Source organism: Saccharomyces mikatae (assembly GCF_947241705.1).
Source record: "Saccharomyces mikatae IFO 1815 strain IFO1815 genome assembly, chromosome: 13".
Classification (NCBI taxonomy): Eukaryota; Fungi; Ascomycota; class Saccharomycetes; order Saccharomycetales; family Saccharomycetaceae; genus Saccharomyces; species Saccharomyces mikatae.
This window is the reverse complement of record NC_079268.1, coordinates 8,098-34,592: the sequence shown is the minus strand read 5'-3', so window position 1 is coordinate 34,592 and position 26,495 is coordinate 8,098. Positions and strand designations below refer to the sequence as shown.

The 26,495-nt window shown below is 38.6% G+C and overlaps 10 protein-coding genes across 10 annotated transcripts; 6 read left to right on the top strand and 4 right to left on the bottom strand.

The window, feature by feature from the left end:
- Positions 1-132: 132 nt before the first annotated feature.
- TUB3 (alpha-tubulin TUB3) lies at positions 133-1,752 on the top strand (the record flags this gene model as incomplete). The annotated part of the gene is made up of 2 exons (XM_056224578.1): positions 133-157; positions 440-1,752. The coding sequence occupies 2 exons, from the start codon at positions 133-135 to the stop codon at positions 1,750-1,752; spliced, it is 1,338 nt and encodes a 445-aa protein (XP_056078483.1).
- A 342-nt stretch (positions 1,753-2,094) lies between these two features.
- On the top strand, positions 2,095-3,036 carry PGA3 (cytochrome-b5 reductase; the record flags this gene model as incomplete). The annotated part of the gene is made up of 1 exon (XM_056224577.1): positions 2,095-3,036. The coding sequence occupies one exon, from the start codon at positions 2,095-2,097 to the stop codon at positions 3,034-3,036; it is 942 nt and encodes a 313-aa protein (XP_056078482.1).
- Positions 3,037-3,355: 319 nt separating this feature from the next.
- On the top strand, positions 3,356-4,741 carry ERG13 (hydroxymethylglutaryl-CoA synthase; the record flags this gene model as incomplete). Its single annotated transcript, XM_056224576.1, has 1 exon — positions 3,356-4,741. One exon carries the CDS (start codon positions 3,356-3,358, stop codon positions 4,739-4,741), a length of 1,386 nt encoding a protein of 461 aa, XP_056078481.1.
- A 251-nt stretch (positions 4,742-4,992) lies between these two features.
- On the bottom strand, positions 4,993-6,738 carry RSC9 (Rsc9p; the record flags this gene model as incomplete). The annotated part of the gene is made up of 1 exon (XM_056224575.1): positions 4,993-6,738. One exon carries the CDS (start codon positions 6,736-6,738, stop codon positions 4,993-4,995), a length of 1,746 nt encoding a protein of 581 aa, XP_056078480.1.
- Positions 6,739-7,124: 386 nt separating this feature from the next.
- On the top strand, positions 7,125-8,663 carry MSC1 (double-strand break repair enhancer MSC1; the record flags this gene model as incomplete). Its single annotated transcript, XM_056224573.1, has 1 exon — positions 7,125-8,663. The coding sequence occupies one exon, from the start codon at positions 7,125-7,127 to the stop codon at positions 8,661-8,663; it is 1,539 nt and encodes a 512-aa protein (XP_056078479.1).
- Positions 8,664-9,066: 403 nt separating this feature from the next.
- COX14 (Cox14p) lies at positions 9,067-9,279 on the top strand (the record flags this gene model as incomplete). Its single annotated transcript, XM_056224572.1, has 1 exon — positions 9,067-9,279. One exon carries the CDS (start codon positions 9,067-9,069, stop codon positions 9,277-9,279), a length of 213 nt encoding a protein of 70 aa, XP_056078478.1.
- Positions 9,280-10,530: 1,251 nt separating this feature from the next.
- ERO1 (ER oxidoreductin) lies at positions 10,531-12,222 on the top strand (the record flags this gene model as incomplete). The annotated part of the gene is made up of 1 exon (XM_056224571.1): positions 10,531-12,222. One exon carries the CDS (start codon positions 10,531-10,533, stop codon positions 12,220-12,222), a length of 1,692 nt encoding a protein of 563 aa, XP_056078477.1.
- Positions 12,223-12,421: 199 nt separating this feature from the next.
- Positions 12,422-13,519, bottom strand: SMKI13G0030 (uncharacterized protein; the record flags this gene model as incomplete). Its single annotated transcript, XM_056224570.1, has 1 exon — positions 12,422-13,519. One exon carries the CDS (start codon positions 13,517-13,519, stop codon positions 12,422-12,424), a length of 1,098 nt encoding a protein of 365 aa, XP_056078476.1.
- A 3,329-nt stretch (positions 13,520-16,848) lies between these two features.
- AGP3 (Agp3p) lies at positions 16,849-18,420 on the bottom strand (the record flags this gene model as incomplete). The annotated part of the gene is made up of 1 exon (XM_056224569.1): positions 16,849-18,420. One exon carries the CDS (start codon positions 18,418-18,420, stop codon positions 16,849-16,851), a length of 1,572 nt encoding a protein of 523 aa, XP_056078475.1.
- Positions 18,421-21,381: 2,961 nt separating this feature from the next.
- Positions 21,382-26,076, bottom strand: SMKI13G0010 (uncharacterized protein; the record flags this gene model as incomplete). The annotated part of the gene is made up of 1 exon (XM_056224568.1): positions 21,382-26,076. The coding sequence occupies one exon, from the start codon at positions 26,074-26,076 to the stop codon at positions 21,382-21,384; it is 4,695 nt and encodes a 1,564-aa protein (XP_056078474.1).
- Between the last annotated feature and the right edge of the window lie 419 nt (positions 26,077-26,495).

Below are 26,495 nucleotides of genomic sequence, written 5' to 3'. Positions count from 1 at the left end.
AAATTTCCATGGTCCTTCGGAAACCGTGAAACGTTTCTACAAATTGCACATCTAGAAGGTAAATATATATACAAACACAGATCAAGTATCTCACCAAAACTCTTCAAACAGACTAATAACGTTACGGGAACAATGAGAGAAGTCATTAGTATTAATGGTATGTCTGAGTGCATTTTCCTTTGCTCATGATTTGAGGACAATGGCGTCCATGAAAGATGGAAAGTGGTCCAATCTGATCTAGCTCCGGCCGGTTCTGATCTGCTTTATTGGTGGAATCCAGTTTGGTTCATATTAGTATCATTTACTAACTTTTTTTTTCTATATTTTTTTGACATACTCTGTTCGAAAAGCCCACCATTGACTCCATTACAAGGGGAATAATGTTTGTGTTTTCTTCAGTAGAGGGTGTCAGAACGTTTATTATCCTTTTTTTCGACAGTTGGTCAAGCAGGTTGTCAAATAGGTAATGCATGCTGGGAATTGTACTCCCTGGAGCATGGTATCAAGGCAGACGGTCATTTGGAGGACGGCTTATCAAAACCCAAAGGAGGTGAAGAGGGGTTTTCTACATTCTTTCATGAAACTGGGTACGGTAAGTTTGTCCCAAGAGCAATCTATGTGGATTTAGAGCCTAATGTTATTGATGAAGTGCGTACGGGTCGCTTCAAAGACCTTTTTCACCCAGAACAATTGATCAACGGTAAAGAAGATGCCGCCAACAACTATGCAAGAGGCCATTATACCGTTGGTAGAGAAATAGTGGATGAAGTTGAGGAAAGAATTAGAAAGATGGCCGATCAATGTGATGGGTTACAAGGGTTCTTATTCACCCACTCTCTTGGTGGTGGGACTGGTTCCGGTTTGGGCTCCCTGTTATTAGAAAATTTATCGTACGAGTACGGTAAGAAATCCAAATTGGAATTCGCCGTTTACCCAGCACCTCAATTATCTACTTCTGTCGTGGAACCCTACAACACAGTTTTAACTACGCACACTACCTTGGAACATGCTGATTGTACATTTATGGTTGATAACGAAGCGATTTACGACATCTGTAAGAGAAACTTGGGAATTTCCAGGCCAAGTTTTAGTAACTTGAACGGATTAATTGCCCAAGTGGTATCATCTGTTACTGCATCATTGAGATTCGACGGTTCACTGAACGTGGATTTGAACGAATTCCAAACCAACCTGGTACCATATCCAAGAATCCATTTCCCTCTAGTTTCATATGCTCCTATCTTGTCCAAAAAGAGGGCCACCCATGAGTCCAACTCTGTGTCAGAAATCACAAACGCCTGTTTCGAAACTGGTAACCAAATGGTGAAGTGTGACCCAACAAAGGGTAAGTATATGGCTAACTGCCTGTTATATAGAGGTGACGTGGTGACAAGAGATGTTCAAAGGGCCGTCGAGCAGGTAAAGAACAAGAAAACAGTACAGATGGTGGACTGGTGTCCAACAGGTTTCAAGATTGGTATCTGTTACGAGCCACCAACTGTGATACCAAGTTCCGAACTGGCTAATGTGGATAGAGCTGTTTGTATGTTATCCAACACCACCGCCATTGCTGACGCCTGGAAGAGAATCGATCAAAAATTCGACTTGATGTACGCAAAACGTGCCTTCGTTCACTGGTACGTTGGTGAGGGTATGGAGGAAGGTGAATTCACCGAAGCCAGAGAAGATTTGGCCGCTTTAGAAAGGGATTATATCGAGGTCGGTGCGGATTCCTACGCTGAAGAGTTTTAATAATGTCCTCTTTTTCCTCCCTTTTCCCCCACAGTTACTACTCATAGACCTATATTTACATAAAACCCGTATATATACACTTATATATTTATACTAACGAAGATACCTCTTATTGAATCGCTTTTAATTTGCTTCTTTTCAGTGTATGTCTGTCGTTTCAATGGCATGTTTAATCAATTTTTCTCTTTATGTTCCGCGGAATATTGAAAATTCGAAAGTGTTCCAAGATTAAAATATCCATAAAAAAACGAAGAGTTTAACCAAGCTCATCTCGTTGCCACCCAAAACTTGTTACGAAAACGAAAGCATTTTAAGAACTTTGCCAAGAATTTTCCCAGCAAAATGTCAAAGGAAGACATTGAAGGAACTAACGTTCTGGACGAACCTGTCCACGGGATCTACATTCCTGCGGCACTATTCGCTGTTGGTGTCGCCATCACCACGTATATGTCTGGTGAATTGAAAATCTTGTGGAGTTTACCCGTTCTCTTCATGATCATCTTTGTAAGGGCCTATGCGGCCTACAAAAGGAGAAGGTCACTCTACCAAGACAGATGGACTCCTTTAGAATTAGAAGATCAAACCATAATTTCCAAGAATACCGCCCTGTACCGTTTCAAGTTGAAGACAAGGCTGGAGAGCTTAGACATCCCTGCCGGCCATCATGTCGCTGCACGTGTCCCCATTGATGGAACACACGAGGTCAGGTACTATAACCCGATCAGTTCTAAACTGGAAGACGGGCATTTGGATTTGGTGGTAAAGGCATATGCTGATGGTAAAGTCTCCAAGTACTTCGCCGGCCTGAACCCCGGTGACACCGTGGAGTTCAAGGGACCAATAGGTACCTTGAACTACGAACCAAATTCTTCCAAGCATTTAGGCATTGTGGCAGGTGGTTCCGGTATTACACCAGCCCTACAAATCTTAAATGAAGTCATCACCGTTCCTGAAGATTTGACCAAGGTCTCCCTGTTGTATGCTAATGAAACTGAAAACGATATTCTATTAAAGGACGAACTTGACGAAATGGCCGAAAAATACCCACATTTTCGAGTTCATTACGTGGTACACTACCCATCTGAAAGATGGACCGGAGATGTCGGCTACATAACCAAGGACCAGATGAGCAAGTACCTACCGGAATATTCGGGTGATAACAGGCTTCTGATCTGTGGACCTGACGGAATGAACAACTTAGCCCTTCAATACGCTAAAGAACTAGGCTGGAAGGTCAATTCAACGAGAAGTTCTTCTGGTGATGATCAAGTTTTTGTTTTTTAACGGAATAAGCTTCGTATATACAATAGAAAAATTTTCCATACTATATTACATAATACTATAGAGTATCGATATCCACAATCTCCACATGACTGCGGTATCGTGTCGAAAATGAACCGGCCTATTAATTATACGAGTGTGTTGAAAGTAGGCTTCTTCATTCGGCCTCATCGGGCGGAGCTGTTTGGGTGCCTCGCCAATTTTCGTAACCAAATTACTATAAAAGGTGCAGCATGAAACCCTCAACTAAACTTTGGTGGTGTGGTATTAGGAGAATACTCAGGCGGCAAGAGCAATAACAATTACACAACACAACTTGCAAATGACTGAACTAAAAAAACAAAAGACTGCTGAACAAAAAGCCAGACCTCAAAACGTAGGTATCAAAGGTATTCAAATCTACATTCCTACTCAATGTGTGAACCAATCCGAACTAGAAAAATTTGACGGTGTTTCTCAAGGTAAGTACACAATAGGTCTAGGCCAAACCAACATGTCTTTTGTCAATGACAGAGAAGACATTTACTCGATGTCTTTGACTGTTTTGTCTAAGTTGATCAAAAGTTACGACATTGACACCAATAAAATTGGTAGATTAGAAGTCGGTACGGAGACTTTAATCGACAAGTCCAAGTCTGTCAAGTCTGTTTTGATGCAATTGTTTGGCGAAAACACTGATGTCGAAGGTATCGACACTCTTAATGCGTGCTACGGTGGTACCAATGCTTTGTTCAATTCTTTGAACTGGATTGAATCTAATGCTTGGGATGGTAGAGACGCCATCGTTGTTTGTGGTGATATTGCCATTTATGATAAAGGTGCTGCAAGACCAACCGGTGGTGCCGGTACTGTTGCTATGTGGATTGGTCCAGATGCTCCAATTGTATTTGACTCTGTTAGAGCTTCTTACATGGAACATGCGTACGATTTCTACAAGCCAGATTTTACCAGCGAATATCCTTACGTGGATGGTCATTTTTCATTGACCTGTTACGTCAAAGCTCTTGATCAAGTTTACAAGAGTTATTCTAAGAAGGCTATTTCTAAAGGGTTGGTTAGCGATCCCGCTGGTTCGGATGCTTTGAACGTTTTGAAATATTTTGACTACAACGTTTTCCATGTACCAACCTGTAAATTGGTCACCAAATCGTACGGTAGATTACTATATAACGATTTCAGAGCTAATCCTCAATTATTCCCAGAAGTTGACGCTGAATTAGCTGCTCGCGATTACGACGAATCATTAACCGACAAAAACATTGAAAAAACCTTTGTTAACGTTGCTAAGCCATTCCACAAAGAGAGGGTAGCACAATCATTGGTTGTTCCAACAAACACAGGCAACATGTATACCGCATCAGTATATGCTGCCTTTGCATCTCTATTAAACTATGTTGGATCCGACGACTTGCAAGGTAAGCGTGTTGGTTTATTTTCTTACGGTTCTGGTTTAGCTGCATCTCTATATTCCTGTAAGATTGTTGGCGATGTCCAACATATTATCAAAGAATTGGATATCACTAACAAGTTAGCCAAGAGAATCACCGAAACTCCAAAGGATTACGAAGCTGCCATCGAATTAAGAGAAAACGCCCATTTGAAGAAGGATTTCAAGCCTCAAGGTTCTATTGAGCACTTGCAATCTGGCGTTTACTACTTGACCAACGTCGATGACAAATTCAGAAGATCCTACGATGTTAAAAAGTGATCTTCTCTCATCGATTGCATTTTGCTGAATCATTTCATATGCTTTATTTATTTGGCGGCCTACTCTTTTAGCTCTCACTTGATAGAGTAGTTTTATAATTTATATACTAAGAAGGAAACTCTTTACTTTAATAATAGTAATATGGATATACATTTTTTTCAATGTGGTATGTATCTATATAATTATAACACAATAAAACTAATCTTCATTTTTTCTTACAAGTTTTAGCCCAACCGATTTTCTTTTCTCGTTCATAACCCTGACGTATTTTCCATGTATTCAGACAATGCCAATGTTAAAGGTGGGATATCCGCCAACTTATGTAGAACCAATGGTCTAATATGCTGACAAAATGTGGAACCGACTCCATCATCCGTGTCGTTGGACAACAGGCACAAAAATGTGCATGCGACTTTAGAGACGTCGGAGAGTTGTTTGGGAAACTTTACGTCGGGTATACTGTTTTGTCTTGCGGGTGTAATTTCCTCAGAGTCGTCCAAAAACTTAGATTTCAACGCCGAAATTGGTATCTGAGATTCTTTCTCGCCATCTGCAATGCTCAAAGCTTTGAATCTAGGTTGAATGCCCTTGATAACAAACCTTTTCTTACCGGTCACTGGGTCAGTGATGACAATTGCAGCAGCGTTGTTGAAAGCATTCGACACATTCTTGATGAATTCTACGGCTGGCAGGAGTTTACGTCCGGATTCCCGAACAGGCTGACCAAATTTGGATTCGTAGGATCTCCAAAGTGATATTTGCGTGAATTCCGCTTCCTGTACTGGTTCAAAGCAACACCTCAACCAAGTAGTTGACCTTAACGGTTCGTTTAGTTTGAAGAGTTGTTGAAACAGATCATCCGATAAATTTGGTGGCTCTTTAGGAGCCGGGGGTTTCAATCTTTTAACCAACTTAATTTTGTGCTTCTGCAATAGACTGTAATCTGGTATGGCAACATTATAGGATAGCAAATTGGGTAGCGTGGCCTCCAGTATCAAAGAGCATTCCTTACTCCTAAATAATTCTGTAATTCTTTGAGAACCGGGCAAAATGTACTGATAAAGAAAATCCAGCGATGCAATAATAAGCTCACTATCACATTCCACCAGCAAGAAGGAAACAATCAACGAAAGAGTCTTATGGTCTAGGTTGTCTGCTGCACTTTCTTCATTGGCCTTGGATCTAACCAGTAACCTTGAAAGAGATCTTAGTATGGAGATAACCATGTACCTATCCTTGGTATAGTTCAAGATTGACACTAACGTTTGGAAATAATGATCATCCTTCATAGCAGGGGCAATGTAGGAGGAAATGGCTTCCATCAGATCTAGAGTATAGTGCGTCAACTCGTTGAAAAAGGTTGCATTACCTTCGTACAACTGCCACTCACTGTCTCCTGTGGCAACACATTGAAACTTCTTCAAGACAAAAAGAATAAAAGATTTGATTTCTGTATCTTTAACCAGTACTTGTACGGAGTCGGTGTCTTGAGCCAAATTTCTTAGGATTAGCAGCGCATTTAGCCCCATTTGCAAAGTATCCATCGCATCCGAATCACATATGGTCGACTTGTTTAGACCCTCCACGATGCGCTCTAAAGGTAATATAAACGTCTTGAAGAGCGGCAACAGGTCCGGTAATGTCCGTAAGCTAATCATATATGGCGCTTTGTTGCTATATGTAAGGTACTTTTTCAACGACCACTTGACTTCCTCCGGTATTCCACTTAGCAATGCCATTTCCATCCTTGTCAAATCGTCTACACCTCTGGCTGTTTCCTTGGGCAGCGACTGGAACACATTAAAATTCGCCAGCGAGTAGTGGATGGACTTAGTATTGGCCGCAGGTCCCGTCAGCACTCCATTGGACTGTAACCGAGACACCTTGATAGGGTTGGCTACCATTGTCTCAAACATGTTCACGGGTTCGGAGCTTACAACAGGCGCCTCGCTCACTGGAGTTCCATTAAGCGGTGAGTTAGAGACAAACGAGTTCATTTTACACTTTATTTCTACTGTTCTTCCAGCTTTCTTCCTTCTATACCACGTCTTTCTCAAAACAGTATTTTTTGACACGACTTATTGTTTTCATTTCTTTCTCGGAATATCACTATTTTTCACTTTTTTTCACCTTTATGCCATTACGTCGGTAAGCAACAACATTACGCCGGCCTAGCCCCAAAGGGGAAGAATAAGGGATCTTTAGAACTAAAGGGAAATAAGGGACAGGGAGGAAACAAGGAGACAGTGAAAGGGGATCGACAGGGTATTTAAAGCCGTTCTTAAAATCGCATTCTTAACATGAGATAGGTTACCGGCGTTTGGAAAGAAATCTGGGATAGAAGAAGGCAACTACTACAAGAACTGTTAATTAAGGAAACAAGATGAAGCAATTCAGGTTGGTTAACGCAGTTTCTGCATCATTCGTGCTTATTGGCTTAGCAATGGCTAACTCGGATTCAGTATTCGACAAATGGACACAGGAGGACCTGGCCGATTATTTGCGTGATAATAAAAAGAGTTTGGAGAAGTATGCTACGGATTCCATTGAGGATCTAAAGAGGGAGGCGTCGCAAGTTTGGGATAAGCATGCGCAACCTAAACCATGGTGGCAGGTGTGGTCTAGCGACAGCGGCGTGAGCAGCAGCAACTCTGGATGGTTTAGCAATACTGGGTCGTCGGACCACCCAGTTTCCGACTGGCTGTTTGACACATGGTCTACAGAAAGTCTCCGTAGCTTCTTGAAGAAGAACGGCGTGGACGTGGACGATGCGAAGGCATCGAAGGACTCGCTGGTGAAAACTGCGAAGGAAAACTTCAACAAGATTTCTAAGTCCTTAAAGTCGTCAGGTTACTATCCTTCTAGCTCTTACTTTGACAGCTGGTCAGCCAAAGACCTGCAAAACTGGTTGAGCGACAATGGTATTGATTACGACAAGGCCGTTCAGAACAAGAACGAGTTGATTCAGAAAGTAAAGGAAAACATCTACCAAACCTCAGAGAAGGCAGAACAGCAGCGCTTAGGCTTGCTAGAAGGTCTGGATCTTGCTCACCAACAAATTCTGGACACATCGGGGCAAATCAAGGATACTGTTTTTGACAAGTGGTCTAGTGATCAGCTGCTCAATTGGTTGGAGAGCCATAAGGTCAACATCGACAAGAATATGGCCAAGAAACATGACTATTTGGTTAGAATGGCCAAGGAAAATTCCGACAATCTGAAAGACGATATCTATTGGTACTTGGACTACATGAAGAGAGAATCTTCTCCTTTCTTGACCAAAACCCCAGAATATGTTGGCTCCGTTTGGGACTCTTCGAAGAATTTTTTTTCAAATTTATACTTCAAGTTTAGAGGTAAAACTGACAACGTGATCAATGACACCTTTTTGGTTGGCCTTGAATCATGGCCAAAAGATAAATTGAAGATGTTTCTGGATGCTCGTGGTATCAAGTACTCAATATTGTCCACTGAGAATCAATTGAGGGAATTAGTGAAGAAATCTAGAAATGAAAAGCTCAAGATTCTGCCAAAGGATTACCAAAAATACTTTGACAACAGCAACTGGTCTTTGGATGACATAAAGGGTTGGTTTGCTGACAAAAAGGATGATTTCCAAGATTCTCAAACTTACTCCACAATTATGAAAGATTTTGACAAGGTTTCCAAAAACACAAACGACGCAAAGGACCAAATCTCAAAAACCTGGTCTAATACATTCCAGAGCTGGTCTCAAGAAGATCTACTACAATACTTGAAGTCGTTCGGTGTGCCGGTCAAACAAACTTCTACAAAGGATGACTTAATAAACTTGGCGAAGCAGAATACGCAATGGTTGTTTGGCACCGTTCGGGAACCTGCTTACAAGAGATACTTGCACAATGTCCAGAACTGGTCCAAAAGTATACTAGGATTCAACTAATGATTGCGGAATTAAAGTGATGTACCTTTTCTCTCCAAATTTTTTCTCTAAATTTTCTTTCCATTCGAATGAACTGCAAAACTAAACATTATGTTGTCATATCTATATAACTTAGCTTAAATACTTTTGTCTTATTAACGTTACATACTGTGAAGCACACTATCTCAAACCAAAAAAGAAGAGAACGTTAAAATCTTACTATATTGCACTGTCTCATGGAGTAGATCCTTAACTCTCTTCTATAACCTCAAGACTTCATATCTTCCCTTCATTTTCGATGTTACCCGACGAATGAGACCAGAAAGGATGGGAGTAAAGGCATTCAAAGGAGCCTTGCTCTGTCAAGCAGTTGAGAAGAACGAAAGAAAGAAAACAAGCTAGAGAAGAAATAACGCGAATAATCATGTCCAAATACGCTTGGTATACTAGAGTTACCGATACGCTACATCGTCTAACTGTGCTGACGCTTGTTGGGGGTACGTTATACATGTCCGGTGGCTTGGCTTACACTTTATACATGAACGGTAAAAAGTACGAACAGCAAGTGACTCAGCAGAAGGCACTAGAGGAGGACAACCAACAGTTGCAAAGCCCCACCGCCCCTCCTACTGAATAAATTGCGGGTACGTTACACCAAGGAATAAAAGGAATGGGCCGGATTTCATTTCAAAGGGCAGCTCATCGACGTAGTGTGCTGGTCTCACCTTTTCCTCGTTATCATGCTAATATTTATGAACCTGTATATAATAATTAAACCGAAAGACACAACAATAATAAAATAACATTTCCGCCCAATTTTCATAAGCAACACGAACATATATATTGTTACATATCTTTCCATTTCTTGCTTAAAAAAAGGGTTAAACGGAAGCTTAACGGCAGAGACTCACTCACTACTTAGCACATGGCATTATAAGTTTCGCTTATTATCCTCGTCCTTGTTATACAGACCTTTCGAGCTACTGCAGTGGTGTTGTGGAGCTGTCTTGGTTTCCCCATTTCTTGCTACGGAATTCACCGCAATGGTAAAATCATGAAGGTTCTCACAAACACGACCCTCATGAGAGAAAATACACAATGATAAACTCAAGGATACAAACCCTCGTGTGCCTTTTGCGTATCACTATCATTGGACATATGCAGTAGGGCTAAATCATTCTGTCCTAATCTATACGACTCTGATACAAGGTAAACTATACACATGCGACGATTTTTTCTCTTCTCGTTGGCTAAATCCGCTCAATATCCATATTTACTGATTTATAGTCCTACGCTCAGATGATCGCCATCTAAAACTTCTTGAAATTCCTACCACATTTTGTACCTTACGAACAGAGATTAACGGATAAAGCACGCATATGGGCATTAACAGGATAAATTATCGATCTTTGTTCGGCTTATATACATTTTACTTTTATTCCTTTCCAAAGAATGATAAGACACAAGGGCATCAATAAGAGGACTGACAACACTATAAGACAAACATGTTTTGCGTACAACAGGGCACATTAATACCCATGGTAAGCGAATCCCAAGCAATAAGCGTACTGGTAACTATTTTGAGTAAGCCTAAGAAATTAATGAGCCATCTAATGGTCCTTTTCCCTTTGTTCCTTCTCTTCCTGGCTTTTCTTTTAAAAGACCCTAGAACTTTTCGCATTTTTCCGCCTTGAACATTAGTAAGAACAAAAAGAAAAGAAGAGAACAAAAAAGAAACGATACGGAGTACGTGTCATAAAAGCTTGTTGTTTAATCATCCTTGAGTTAAATATAAAGGGCTTAGCACAGTTCACTACTCACTCTGATTATATTGTTTCCAAGGTGTGAACATTATATATCATACACCAAATTAACGTGCAAGTCAAATATGAAGTTGAGAACTGCCATTGCCACACTGTGCCTAACGGCTTTTACATCTGCAAATTCAAACAATAGCTACCTCGGCACCGATCGAACCCAAATTGCCTTCAATGACACTCACTTTTGTAAGATAGATAGAAATGATAATGTTAGCCCTAGTTGCAACGTAACCTTTAATGAATTAAACGCCATAAATGATAATATTAGAAATGATCTGTCGGCTTTATTAAAATCAGATTTCTTCAAATACTTTCGACTGGATTTATACAAACAATGTTCCTTTTGGGATGCCAACGATGGACTGTGCTTAAACCGCGCTTGCTCCGTTGATGTGGTAGAGGACTGGGATAAACTGCCCGAGTACTGGCAACCTGAGATCTTGGGTAGTTTCAATAACGATACAGTGACGGAAGCAGATGATAACGATGATGAATGTAAGTTTCTAGATCAACTATGTCAGACTAGTAAAAAACCAGTGGAAATTGAGGACACCATCAACTACTGCGATGTAAATGATTTCAATGGGAAAAACGCCGTTTTGATTGATTTAACAGCTAATCCAGAACGATTTACCGGTTACGGCGGTAAGCAAGCGGGTCAAATTTGGTCTACTATATACCAGGATAACTGTTTCACGATTGGTGAAACAGGTGAGTCGCTAGCCAAAGATGCATTCTATAGACTTGTATCCGGATTTCATGCCTCTATCGGTACTCATTTATCGAAAGAATACCTGAACACCAAAACTGGTAAGTGGGAGCCGAACCTCGATTTGTTTATGGCAAGAATCGGAAATTTTCCCGAGAGAGTAACCAACATGTATTTCAATTATGCTGTTGTCGCCAAAGCCCTTTGGAAGATCCAGCCTTACTTACCTGAGTTTTCATTTTGTGATTTAGTCAATAAACAAATCAAGAACAAAATGGACAACGTTATTTCTCAACTGGACACAAGCATTTTCAATGAAGACCTAGTTTTTGCCAACGATCTAAGTTTAACTCTGAAGGACGAATTCAGATCTCGCTTCAAAAATGTCACGAAGATAATGGATTGTGTTCAATGTGATAGATGCAGACTTTGGGGTAAAATCCAAACAACTGGTTATGCAACTGCTCTGAAAATTTTGTTCGAAATTAATGATGCTGATGAATTTACCAAACAGCATATCGTCGGTAAGTTAACCAAATATGAGTTGATTGCGCTGTTACAGACTTTCGGTAGATTGTCAGAATCTATTGAGTCAGTTAATATGTTCGAAAAAATGTATGGGAAAAGACTAAATGGTTCTGAAAATAGATTGAGTTCTTTCTTCCAGAACAACTTTTTTAACATTTTGAAGAAAGCTGGTAAATCCATTCGCTACACCATAGAAAACATTAACTCAACTAAAGAACAAAAGGAAAAAATCAATGACTCGCAGTCACACGTATTTGATGACCTGAAGATGCCCAAACCCAAAAGTGGTTCAAAAAGAGATACTGGTGTAGTAAATAAATGGAAGAAGGCTTGGAATGTCGAAATTAACAATGTTTCAGAAGCATTCAGCTTCATCTTTAGAAGCTATATTGATTTACCAAAGAATATTTGGAACTTATTTTTGATGGTCGCGTATGAATTTTGGAATAATTTCATTGGTGTGGCCAATTATGTTAATGAGGAAGTAGAAGAGCCAAAATCTTATAAGCTAAACATACAATAAGAATTAAAAATCGTATACTCTTTTCTAAAAATTCAATGTATAGATTATAAAATATAGAGTTTAAATATCGTTCAAATATTCAGTAAAAAGTTTAATCATAACCTTCAATCATTAGAACATATTTTGTGTCAAAAGGAAGCTAAAAGAACAAAATAATAAAGTCATATTTTATACTTTTTACATAACACCATGTATAAGATCATTCGTCTTTCTTGACTTCAGTAATAAGCTTTCCTAAATTGGCACCACTGAAGAGGCCTTTCCATATCAAGGGCACATTCTTGAACTTATCACCAGTACCATCCTCGAGTGTGGCCGAATTTAGCAGACTAATTTGACCATACTTGACTAAAGAACTCAATCTATCTAACGCCTTTGGAAATTCATCGATATGATCCGTCACTAGCACCCCTTTAACAATCAATCGCTTGGTCAGAATGTAGCTGTATCCCTTAAATACAAACTTGGATGGATCATTGTAAGCACTAATAGCACCACAGGCTATTAACATAGCACTTTGCTTTAGAAGCAGAACACCAGCTTCCAGCACATTACCACCAACATTATCGATAAAGAAATCTACAGTATTCTCACCGCCGGCAGCTTCGATAAGTTTCTGTTCGAAGTCTGGATCTTTATAATCAACTCCGACCACTTTGTCCCCAAAGGATTCAACGAAAGCAACTTTTTCTGGACCACCAGCAATAGCAATAACCTTCGAAGCTTTAAAGACATTCAAAGCCAGTTGAATGCAAACAGTACCAACTGCACCAGCTGCACCAGAAATTAAATACACTTTTCCATAGTCTTCTTCCCTTTCTTGTAGTCGAGCATAGTTGAAAAAAATAAAATACGCTGTTAAAGAAGTGCCACCTAACACGGATAGGTACCACCAAAGTCTCCCAACTTTGTTTTTATCAAGCTTTCTTAATTGTTTAACATTTTCTTGCGAGATAATGACGTGAGTAGTCCAGCCAGTTAGCGCAGAGACATAGTCGCCGGGTGAAAAAGCTTCGTTGTTTGAGGCCAAGACTTTACCAATCCCTCTTGCGGGAATGATTTCACCAGGTTGGACACCTTTGGCATAATTTTTGTCTCGTGATGAAATCCAAAATTTCTGGGCAGGATCATTAGATAGATAATTTGTTTCTAGTAACAGTTCACCAACCTTTAACTGCTCTGGAGAAATTTCTTTTTCAACAAGCTCAAAAGTACATTCAGGGTCGGTAAAGTCAAAATTGAATGGTTGACCAGGAATTGGTAGGTTTTTCAAAACCCATTGCTTAGCTAATACCATACTACTAAATCTCTTTTCTCTGGTAATAGTAGTATCCTTATGTTTCTTTTAGGTGCAACTTAAACAAAGAAGCAACTCCAGAAAGAAAGCTTAAGTAACTAACCCCTTTACTTTTATACCTTTTATTCCGCGAATACAACCTTCGAGTTGAGTTCTAAAAGAAATTGAGAGATAGGGTTCGTCTATTACGTAATGCGCGCCAAGATTATTATTAAGCGGAAGAAAAAATAGAAATACGAAAAACGAAACGTTTGGTATCTCAGAGCTAAAAAGAGAACACATTAATCAGCGTTTAATTTATAGTTCCGAGATTGATGTCTTCTCCATTACAAGTGTACCAAAATAATAATTAAGGTTGACTGGTGAATACAAAACAATAAATATTAACTATGAAAACCCAATGGAAGTAAAAATACCACAACATTTGATATGAAAGCCTGGTGCCCTCAAATACTAGTGTGTTTTATTCACAATTTTATGATAGTACTAAAATACTATCATGCGGCTTCAAAAGCGCCTGACCTTCTCATTCTGGAACTTCCGGATACCTATCTGCACGACACTTTCCCGGAATTTCCCTACAAACTGCCAAGCCTTTCAGAAAATGCGTCTGTGATTTGTCATTGATTTTGTAACGACTTTCATTGAATTTTGCAGTAACTTGATTAATTGAGATTCTATCATCTTAATATTTAGTATACTCGCGAAACTGCTCTTATGTAAAACAGTCGCTAATGATCTGAAGGTTTCGTAACAACTAATTACTATGATAGAAAGTTGCTCATCGTGATATTTCCGTGATGATTGCGAGTTGTATCTTATTAATATACGATAAGGTCCCATGTGCGTTTGCCACATCAGGCTTAAGGTTATCAACTTATATCGGCAAATTCATTTTGAAATGGTCGTCGAGGAAGTTTACTATGTATCTTTTTCAAACAGAGTACGTTAGCAAAAGCATGAAAAAAAAATCGAATTAATGAACGGTATGACTATCAACATGATGATTAACATACTACAGTGATGGGGTGTTGTTAACTTACCTGAGATGATCATGACCAAAATAGGAAATAATGTTTTGAAGATACGTCATGTACTATTCAAAAAAATTACGCGAACTTATTGGCATTACTCTTTCTTGAAAGGACGCTTGTGTCAGCTGGGGAAGGTTTTCCGGGATAATTAGCTGCTTTTGCCTTTGTCATCAATGACTCTATGTTCATGAACGAGAGCAGCCTCTGACGCTTTTACTGTGTCTCCAAACGTTGGAAGGTAACCATACTTATTATATTTCTTACCCATCGTTTACCACTTCTATAATTCATGGCTTGGAAGCAGAACTTCTGAATAGGAGTGGGGTGTTAAGGCTTTCTTTAGCCCTGGATGCTCCTCTCTAATATTGGCTGTAATGCAAGTTATATTTTGGATCAGAATGGACAAGTTCAAAGGCTCTGTTCTGCGCATGGTGACGATATTTTTTCTACTGAACATTACTTGTTCTAAAGATCATAAGTGAAAATATCCACGGTATACGGCAGATGGTTCTGTGCGAAATGTCAGTGTAGCTCCCGATTTTGTTTCATTTTGCGTAATAATGCTATTGAAGATTACGAATAATTATTTTGGCGAGTTACGCAGGAAGAGCTTATTTCATTTACGATAGTCAATGGGTAATAACCTTTTTTCCCTCCAGGGATTTCCCAGCAATTTGCAGAGCGCTACAAAACGAAGCATATTTCTAAAGTCAATATATTCATAGAGTACGAATATATACATGTATGTATATATACATTTCTAGTCCGTTTGCTTGAGTCGGATTGTAAACAGAAGTTTCTATTCATCAAATCATTACGCAGATGCACTACAGCAATCTCGATTTATCAGAATAGTGGCTAGACACAGTATGGGGGAGAAACGATTATCAAATTTTGAGTTTATGAAGTTCTTAAATCATTCAAACTTTGAAGAGAATGTTTATTATTACATTGCATATTACAAAAAGATCTAGAAAATAAGATATTACTTTTATTTTATGGAGATGAATTTAAAAAGCATGGTCACGACGTGGATGAGCTTGTTGGCGATGGTATCATATTGCGTGCATGCTGGAACCCTCGTCAATAATTCCACAGAAATTTATGCTCACTCCGTTGTGGAATTTGTTGACTAACAACGAATGAGGGATAATATCAATTTGATCATAACCAAATTAAACGGCACTACTTTAGGCTTCGGTAAAAACGTTCCAACATTAACATTCGCGATGCTACTATTCCATTCTTTGCCAATATGTTGACCTTGAAATGCAGAAAAAAAAGACGAAAAGAATGTCTCAGTGGAAGATAGCGTATTTTAACTGGAGGTTGTACTGATTGCGGTTAGTAACTCGGCTACTATCCTGCACAAAGTTACTGCAAAAAGGGCTATTCATGCATCAAACATGCACGAAGAATATGGTAGTTATATATTGAAGAGAGGCGTGGGTCAAAACGCGCTATCTAAAAAGAGAGATTTGAAGTGGCTGCTGCTTCAATAATAAATACTACAGTGGCCATGACTACTATGATTAATTTTGAATAATTTAATTTAAGTGATATAACAAGTGAAAATATGTATTTAGAGCAAGAGCTTATTATTACCAAAGTAGAATACGCTCTAGTTGTGAACAATATTCGAAAAACTAGTAAAGAAGTAAAGAAGTCTTTATCTAAGCTTATGATGCATTTTCAATATTTCCTCACACGCCCCTTAGATGGATCTATTTATACCTTTTATTAAAAAATAAAGTAGAAATATATACTTTAAAAAATAAGTTTTGTTCGAGAATATTAAATAAAAATTTAATAACATTCATGTTCTTTATAATTTAAGACTGCATTATTTATTGATTTATTAAAATATATCTTTATATATATATATATATAATGTATAATAAACAATAAATTTATCCATTTCAATTCAATTCCTTGACATTCATTATTCCATTCGGAATTGAAAGAATTCAGTGCACCATCAATATTCGAAATATTAGAAGTCTGCTCATTGCTGTATTATATTTTGTGTACCTAATAAGGTTATCTAATCATAAAAGGGACAATTATCTCAAAGTTGACAAATTCCTCTACTCTATTTTTTAATTAATATCACGTCAAATCCAAAAGAGAGGAGTCACGATTTAAATTCTTTTAATTCTCAGATAGTTCATCAGTTTAATATTGCAGAACTTTTCGTTTAATCCCGCAAAAATAAATGAAAAGTGTCCTATGACAGATGGACATATTAAATATACCTGCACTGCTATATTTGAACAAAATTACTGAAAAAAACCTTCAGATATCAAAGGATGACAGAATACTTTCTTGATCAGACTGATCATTCTCCATGTCTTTTCTTCTGCCTTCATCTAAGTTCACTGAAGTCAAATCAACAATTCTGAAGTTATGATTCTTAAATACGCACACCCCAACGTATAATATAATTGCTGCCGGTAAAAGGATATAAGCATCGACGAACTCTGGTGCTTTAAAAGGAACAAGAGAGGTCCACCCTTGAATCAGTGCTAAGAAAATGTTGGAAATTAAACTGAATATGGGAGTCCAGGGATAAAATAATGCTTTATAAGGCAGCTCTTCCAGTAATCTTCCCTGAGCTACCCATGCTTTTCGGAGTCTCAAATGTGTATAACTTATTACACCCCAGACAATGAAAACTCCAACCCCAGAAAGATTAACTATATAGGAATAGGCATTTGAAGCACCAACACTCATGTTCATCAATGATATCAAACCTAGCGCATTGAATATCGTGATGGCCGGGATAGGAACACCTCTTTTATCTGTCCAAGCAAGAAACTTAGGAGCCAGGCCCTCGTACGCCAGATTTGTTAGCGTTCTGCTTCCTATATAAAGTGATCCATTAATAGCGGAGATACATGAAAATAAGATAAAAGCATTCACTAAATGTGATCCGCCAGCCCAGCCAGCCCGAGAAATGGCAATAGCTATGGGAGACTTAAGCACTTTGGTGTTCACAGAAAGGTTTGGGTCGTTGAATGGTACAGTTGACCCGTAGAAGATAGCGATACCAATGTACACAACTACAATTCTCCATAAGGTCTGTCGCACCGCATAAGGAACTGATTTGGTAGGATTTTTTGACTCCGTTGCAGTCAAAGCAACAGACTCAGTTCCGGAATAAAAACTTGAACAAAACACAAAGACTACAGCTATTCCCTTGAACCCATGCGATAGTGATCCTGGATCTTTCCAATAATGAAAGCCAAATGCTGGCTTATTTCTAACACCACCAGACATGTAAATGATGGAGAAAATGTAGTAGACAATCAACCCTAATATCTTCAACAGAGATAGCCAGTATTCCGTCTCGCCAAAAACACCAACACCAATCAATTGAAAAATTTCAAAGACAATCCAAAATATCAAGGTATAAGCATACAGGGGAACCTGGGGTCCCCAGAACTGAAGTATCGACGAAAGAGTGTTATATTCGTTTGCCAAAACCGCAAAAAAAACGATAACATAAGCATAACCACATACTGCAGACAGAGCATCGCTATGGAATCTTCTGGCCAAAGTGGTAAATCCACCGCCTGAAGGATACAAGGTAATCATTTCACCTATAGATTCCATCACAGCGAAGGCTATTATCCCAATAATGACAAACCCCAGAAGAAGAGCAAGAGGTCCACCTTTCTGGAGGGCATTTCCTGCACCAACAAGACATCCAGGGCCAATGATACCACCCAACGCCAATAAGGAAATATGCCTGTTTTTGAGGGCCCTTTTCACTCCAGTATTAGGATCAAATTCTGAGACATCACGATCGTCTCTGATTTTCACCGTCTTGATATTCAGAGGAGAGAAAGCTTTAACATCGCTCATAGCAATCTCTTTTCGATAGCGCCAGTCTCGAATTCCCAACAGAGTTGCCACTAGTATATATATTCGAACCAAGATGTAGAGAAAGGTAGTTGGAAGCGTCGTTTCAACAAGATGACCAAGTTGAAATAGTGCATTACCCTACAGAATCTATACGATTATGGCCATTTTCCCTCGTCTCAAAAAGAAACTTAAATTAGTGGAACAAGCACTAGAGTATCATTGAATAGTCGAACAAAGGCATCAATCGATATGGTCAGTAAATCAGATGAATTTTTCACGGCCACTTCTTCCACTATCTTAATAGCTTAAAATAACAGTATAATAAACAATGTCGTTATTGTACGATTTTAGTTTGTACATGCCGAAACTAACGCGAATAACGAGAACAAAATATTCGGTTTTGATGGCATGTCTTAAGCATTCGTAAGAAATAAACAAACGCTCACTTGATCGTCACATGCTTGTCACCACATTCGGCAGAGATGAATGTTAAGGTATTCTTAAAATCAATTTGCTTGAGTAAGTCTCATGAGTAAAAAGAGTCTTGGTATAAGAAAAACAGGGCGTTGATGTACCTCGTCTTACACTTTTGAATAAAAAGGAGACCAAACTTTGAAAGCAGTTATTGATAGATTTTACCACAAAGTTCACATTTCTTCCACAACGCGAGAAAATTGTGTTCACTACTGTACAGATGATAACTGTCGTTCGCATCCTTGGTTGAGGTTTGGTTGATTGAATAAAACTCGTCGCCATCCTGCTATCATCTCCAAGGTCAACATAGCAGCAAAAGAACCAAAAATCTGGGTAAATTGACGGGTCCATCTTCTTTTGAAGTAGATCCGGTCTTATGCTACATGTTGTAGAAACCGCTTGAAGCTTTTGCTAAGAAAACTCGTACCAAAAAATAATGGACTAGTGCAAAAAAAAGGTCTTTCATTGTCTTGCTCCATTGAAATGATTCAGATATTGTTATTCTTTACCAATACCGTGTTCCCTTTCTGGTAATACTTTATTTTCATACTTTAAACAGAAAAACGTTCATTGCATACATCGTTTGAGCACTATTCAAACTATCTTGATATATCTTTGCAGGTGGAACAATCGTTTGAATATTCGATTGCCACGTTCAATTCCTCAAACCCCTAGTAACTTGTAGTTCCTGTTCACCTAGTTATTTTTTCCCTGATATAGAGTCGAATGAAATACAGATCGTTATGTTTTCATGATCTTGTAGTTAACGTTGCAACATTGACGGTACTGTCTGAACGTTTCAAAACTTTTGGTCTCCGAATAAGTGCTTCGGTTCCCGTCAGTGCGAATTGTGGTGAAGTCATTATTTTCATTAGAGAAGCTTCCGATTTTGCCGTTATATGAAGCGAATTGGTTGAAAACGAGTGTTACTTATACTAGGATCCTTCGAAATCGTTATTGAACGGAGGTACTTCCAACTTCAGCGATTTTCTTTACTACATATTGGGTTTGAGAACTGTTCTTGCAACGCACCTAAGATTGGTTCTGCCAGTCCTGGTGGTGGCTATCGATCATCCTAGCTAAATTTCTGATGACTCCTTGTCTAGAAACTCATTTTGAGATACAAGTGTATCAGAGAAAGATTCAGAAGATATCGTATCAAGTCTATCCTTTGAAGAAATTAACCGTTGAAAAGGTGACCGAAGGACTCACTACGAATTTTATGTGCTCAGACTAATATTCACATATTATTACCACTGGGGCATGTACAGTACAAATCTTGTTAATGTGGCTATGTCTCTACTTTGATATATTTTCATGTTATGATATGTAATCTAAACATACTTTAAGACAGTTTCTCTGTGAATAGAAACTACTTGGGTTTCGAGCGCAAGATGATCAGTGTTATGGTAAGCAACCTCTAAGTTGTCAACGACTATCCGAAAAGCTTCATCCCTGGAAACGCTAAAAATAATGTAGCTTGCACCCCATAAAACCAGCACGGAAATGTTTGAATTTCTCAGGAACGCTTAAAAGGTTGGATACAGCTTTAAATTATTCTGGTAGTCGAAGAATAATTTTTATTGAATATCAGTCTGACCGGAGCGTTTAATTAGCGCAATTTCAAGCGTATATAAGCAGCGGGATCAACGGATTCAATATCTGCCACTCCGTCATGGTACTGAGAAATAACATTTGCCGGATCTCTAACGTACGAAACAAGAGTTTCAATAAACACCAGATCATTCTGATATGACTTCCAATATTCCTTCAAACGACCCCAAAGTCGGTCATCGAGGCCCTCTTCGTAAGCATCACCATTCTGGGTAGTAATACCTGTAATTTTAGAAGGGTACTTCGAGGTTAACTAGAAGCTTGCAAGAGAACTATAATTAAATATATAAATGCAATATTTTCAATCTTCATAGCATCTAGAAAATATCCGACATTCTTACTTAGAGTGTCAAAGCTGAACATATAGTTGTCAGATGTCTCTGTAAATCCAAACCCAGGTAGATCTGGGGGCAACAACGTGAAAGCAAAATGATCAACACATTCAGTTTCCTGTAAATTTTATATATTTCTTTGGGCTCCTAACACTTGGAATTTCTGTCACAATCGTGTGCGGCGAAGACTGTGTAGAAAAAAAGATAGAATTTGGTAATACCATGCATCTTTATATTTTACCATTTGTTCTTAGCTTACATCAATACATAAGATGCAAAAACAAAATCGTCTGTATGTAACAATGTAGAGTTCAAGATCAATTTCAAGGTGAAGAAAATGTTTTTGTTTTCATTAATTTTTTATATAGTTAGTTTATAATACACGTTATGTGCATCTGTTTTAGATTATATTATCCTTACGATTATGTTCATGGCAGGATGATCGCTGCTTCAAGAAAAAGGTACGATTTTGGGTAAAATTTTAGATTTATTTCCCTAATGGAAGATACGTAGAGTTGTTGGTGGACAGGCGTACACTCTCTTACTTGTCATGGCCGTGTGGATCCACTGAGTCAGGCCTGTTGGCGTCTTCTTCGCTATGTGCTAACAATGTGTTTGGAATATCACTTCCGGCTGGCTGATCTGTATACGACGCGTGTTCTTGTTGGGTAGATGGTACAACTTCGTCCTCGATGTCAAGATTATCACCTTGGATAACAGAACTAGACAAATCGTCAATGCCTTCATCATGCAAGTTATCTGTTTCATTTGAAAACTGATGGTGCATCAACGATGAATAGGTCGGACCTGCCCTATTGCTAACTCTTGCTCTTATTTTCGCAATAACTTGAGCTATGCCTGCCTTCGTGTGTTGGAATACAAATGTAATAATTGAAGAAAGGAATAATCCTGCTTTTACAATTTTGTTCACAACTCTATCGGTATTATTGTTTTCTATCAGACCATCGTCATTTAACCTAATTTCTTCAAATCTTGCAAACCCCCCGTTTCTTCTGATACCTCTATCGTATACAAACCATGTTGCAAAGAAAACAACAAGAAGGATTGTGACGTAAACAAATGCATAAATACCAGCGTTTGCAGAATACTTTTCTTTAAATTCGGCTTCTTTTCCTGGACAAGGATGTGGTGTTAAAGGTCCATCCAATTTCAAACCACCCTGGCAAGTTGATAGGGGTATCTTTCTGTATCCGGAAGATTCAAAATACTCTATCAAGTCTGGTTCCCTTTTACAGGTGTCGGCAGCATTGGCGGGAGTGAGACCATCGACTAACTTACAAGTACCATCGTTAGCTTTATAATAATTATAATCACACTCGAAATCTTTCCGTGTACATGAACAGTTTTTGATGTTTTTAGAGAATTCAGAAAGTGGAACATTACCAATAAAACACTTTTCATCTGTCTTGCGTAAAAATTCGGTCCGATGTCCAAACAGGCAACCAGTTTGAGACCCTAAAGGAGAGTATTTGAAATCTGAACTTTTCTTTCCGGTGGGATCGAAGTCACACTGTCTCTCGAAGATGTTTCTGAAATCGATTGTGTACGTCCTAAATGAACCACTTCCCAGATTCTTTGCTTCTCCAAATAACAAAAATCTCAAAGCAGAGTCTCGAGGAACCGTAGTTATATCCTTTACCAGAACTTTATCGTCACAGAACTTATAATCTTTCCATGTTCTTCCAGAATCAGTAGAATAGGAAATAGAGTCAGTTTCTGCGATTTCGGGAACTAAAACTAAGACCCCCCCATGATCACCGTATTCCCATTGGTGGGGAGTTTTCTTAACTTCAGTCCACGTCTCACCGCCATCAGTAGTCAAAAAAGTAGAACATTCTTCATACGGTAGAAGGTTAGCTCCAACGTTCCCAACACCAAACATCATTCCTAATGCGGAACCAGAAGAATATGTATCCCTAACATCCTTACGTTCAGTGTAGCCGTGCAAATGCAGCGAACACTTGTCTAATGATTTAGAGTCGCAAGGGAACTTCTTTCCTTCGGAGTCCTTTTGAGGAGGTTTCAAAAAATTCCAATCCGAGCCCTCATTAAAGGTGATCTTCGTCTTCAATTGTTTGTCTTCCTTATTCTCAGCAACCTTGTCACTATTTGACACAATGTTAGTGAGAATTATGCCTTCAAGACCTTGAATTTTTTCAAAGTCTACCAAGCCGAACGTGTTTCTATTAACGGCGTGCTCCAGGGTGACAAAAGAAGTACCGTTTGAATTGGATTTTAAAAGGTTGCCAAAATCACGTCCTGGTACTAAGTTCGTTGCCAAGTGTAAGAAAATCGATCCTTCCTCGGAGTCTAATATAGTGAATGCCTCTTGCTTCGTAACATCTTCATCATATGGGAATTTTGCCTCGGAAAATTCGACACCATCAATAGTTACATATGCCCTCAATTCATTATCTTTATGAGGTACGGCAATAATGATATAGCCACCAGTGGACAAGTAGCCAATAATGTTTTCAAGAACGGTTTTTTTATCAGTGTGGAAAAAATCAGTTGAAGAAACTAAACTTCTTATTTGCGAGGACTTTTCTTTTACTTGGCACATAACCATATCTTCATTTGACGGATATTTGAAAAGCGAACCTGCGAATTCACAGTGAATTGCATTATGAAGCATTTCTGTAAACGTTTCACCTCCATCTTTAGTGAGGTATGCTACAGCATGACATTCTGGACTTACAATTGATTCACAATTCTCACCACCATAATAAATAAATGTATCCTGTGATTTGGCATTAAAATCTAATGGCATACCTAACTGCCTGGCTTCAGGCAACTTAGCGATCATGAAAGAATGTCCTCTATCATGGGTGGAAAAAATGCTACCCTCAGACCCAAATAGATAAGCTGAAGAGTTGAAGTATGAGTTGAACACAACTTCGACTATTTTTTCGCCGCCAGTTTCAAATTTTTTTATTGTTTGTCCACCATCGTGAGATATATAAGCATCTCCCCTTAAATCTACCATTACCAGAGATTCGTCTGCGACTGTATCAAAGTATTGATAAAACTGAATTTTGAAGTCGAATTTGTTTTCGGTGGTGATTATTTCTTTGCCATTCGAACCCTCCTTTGGGACTTCATCGCATGGAATATCTACGGACTCGATATTCATTTGTGTTTTACATTTATCACCTTTGATTAATTGCAATGGCTTTACTGATACATGTTTGCCGTTTGACTTGTCACAAATATCAGAAAGAACAATCAGGTTGTAATCCGGAACACAGTCACCGTTTGAGTCCTTAACAAATTGAAATGAGCATTCGTAGTCAGATCTAGCACAGCTGTTACAAGAAGTTTCATGTAATTTCAAATCTTCAAACGCTCTATTTACTAAGCAACGGGATTCCTGCTTCCTCCTTCTATACTTGTATTTAGCCCCATTAACACATTTTCCTTCTGCCAAATTCCAATCTTCAAAATCACTTGCTTCACAAGTTTTATAATCAAATACTGCTGAAAAATCAATCGCATAGTAGAAGGTATTTGAAGGGCCCCTGTTTCCTAATAAGGGCTCTGATCTTTCCATCAAGTATTCTCCCACTCCACTCAATATAAATTTTAATCCAGATCCGTCTGGTGTCGTATTGATCAAATTTGATGGCCAAATAGCGGTTTTTAGTTGATATTCAAACCATGTTTTGCCCTGGTCTAAAGAATAGTAAAATTCAGATTGGGGATCGCCATCTTCAATTGAGTCATACGGGATATGTACAATAATATTTCCCTGATCACCAGTAGCAAATAAACCAGAAGAATTACGAGCTAGCTTCCAACTCAAGCCACCATCTCTGGAAATAAAGCTTCTATGAACCCTATGATTGAATAAAGTACCATCAGTGACAACGGCATCAGCCATGAGGATCCCAGCAGAAGGGCCCGAATCACGCAACGAATAAAAAACGGGCTGCAGCGAACATCTATCAGGTTCTGTAATATCACAAGTAAATGAGTCTGCGTTTTCTTGGTCCACAACTTTCAAGTTTGACCATGTAAGGCCGTTATCCACAGAGATTTTCGTTTCTACCTTACCTATTTCCCCCCTGTGCTTTCCTTCGGAATTAAAGTCACCCAATGAAGGGGAAAACGAAGCAAACATTGTACCTTTTAGGAACTGCGGAGAGACTACATCGATATATCCAAACTGGTTATTTGGTATCCAATCTATAGGCAAAAATTTTAATCCTTGAGAGTCTGATATTAAAATTTCAGCGACACTTTTTTGGTCCTTTTCTTTAGAATTTCTTTCTCCAGATAAAGCCAAAATGATCCTTCCGATGGAGTCTTCTTGAATTTCCTCGTGACTAATATACCTTAATTGAGTAGGCGTACGAGCCATTTGAAAAGTAGATACATCATTGGATATCCAAATGTCCATTGATGACATCTCATTATACATATCATTTTGGGTCAAAACGACTACATGATACCTCAATATTTTGTATTCAATAACAGTTTTATCTTTGAACTGATCTAATTCCTTGAACGTTTTACCACCATCAGTACTTAAGATCAATTCAGACTTGGTAATAGTTGAGTCTGTACCTTCAATGTACTCCCTGTTTCGGAAAAGACAGATTATCGAAGCATCATTACTGCCCAAATTAGAATACATACTGGATTTGATAAAGTCACAGTGTATTCTGTTATCATAACCATCAATTTTTTCTCGAGAAGGTTTAATTCGGGAAAAGGATACACCATTATTGGTAACGTAAAACCCTGTTGTTGAATACAGTATATCTGAATGCTTTTCCACCCAATTGTAATGTAAAATAATATACTCCTTTTTTGTGGGGTGAGTAGTGATTTCATTATTGTAAAAATTTGCTGAATCTTCAGGATTTTGTATAGTTAGAAGCCTCCACGATTTACCTTGATCATCGGTGGTGTAAAAGTTCAGTGTTTCTTTTACAAAAGCAAAAGCTCTGTCGTGCCCATGGAAGGGATCAATAACAATTGAGTAAATGGGCTCTTCAATTTCATCGATTGTTTTCCAATTTTCTCCAGCATCAAAACTTATCTTCAAGACGTCTTCTTCCGTTCTGATCAAAGTGTTGGAATCATCAAAGCTTAGTACATCAACTGAATGTTTTGAGATAGTTTCGGTAACTTTTGGGGTAAATTCTTCTGCATTAAACAATGGAATGAGTAGAAATACCCAAATAATATACAGAGCACGAATTAATATCATTGTGGGCGTATCTCTCTTTTGATTGCTATAGGGCTTTTTCGAGACCCTATGTTGCTGCGTAACTGACAAAAAAAGAAAGCGGGCGGGATATAAATATAACTGACGCAGAAGGTTGCAACATTGTCTCGAGAGCACTGAGCCATGAATTTGCATTCCTTGAGAGTTAATGACTTTGGTTCGAAGACTTTTGCTTCATGCTCAGCCACCAAGATGATATGGTGGCCATCTGTTCGCAAAAGCCAATAAATGACTGCAAAATCAGGAAATGGTATTTTGGGTTGATGCAGCTAAACACGACGTTAAACTGTCGTCATAGTGCGCATGCTGACTAAATAGCTCGGTTTCTTAGAGTAAATGATATATGTCTTATTGAAATGCGCCCGCATAACTTATCTCAACGCTTCTCATGAAACTATTAA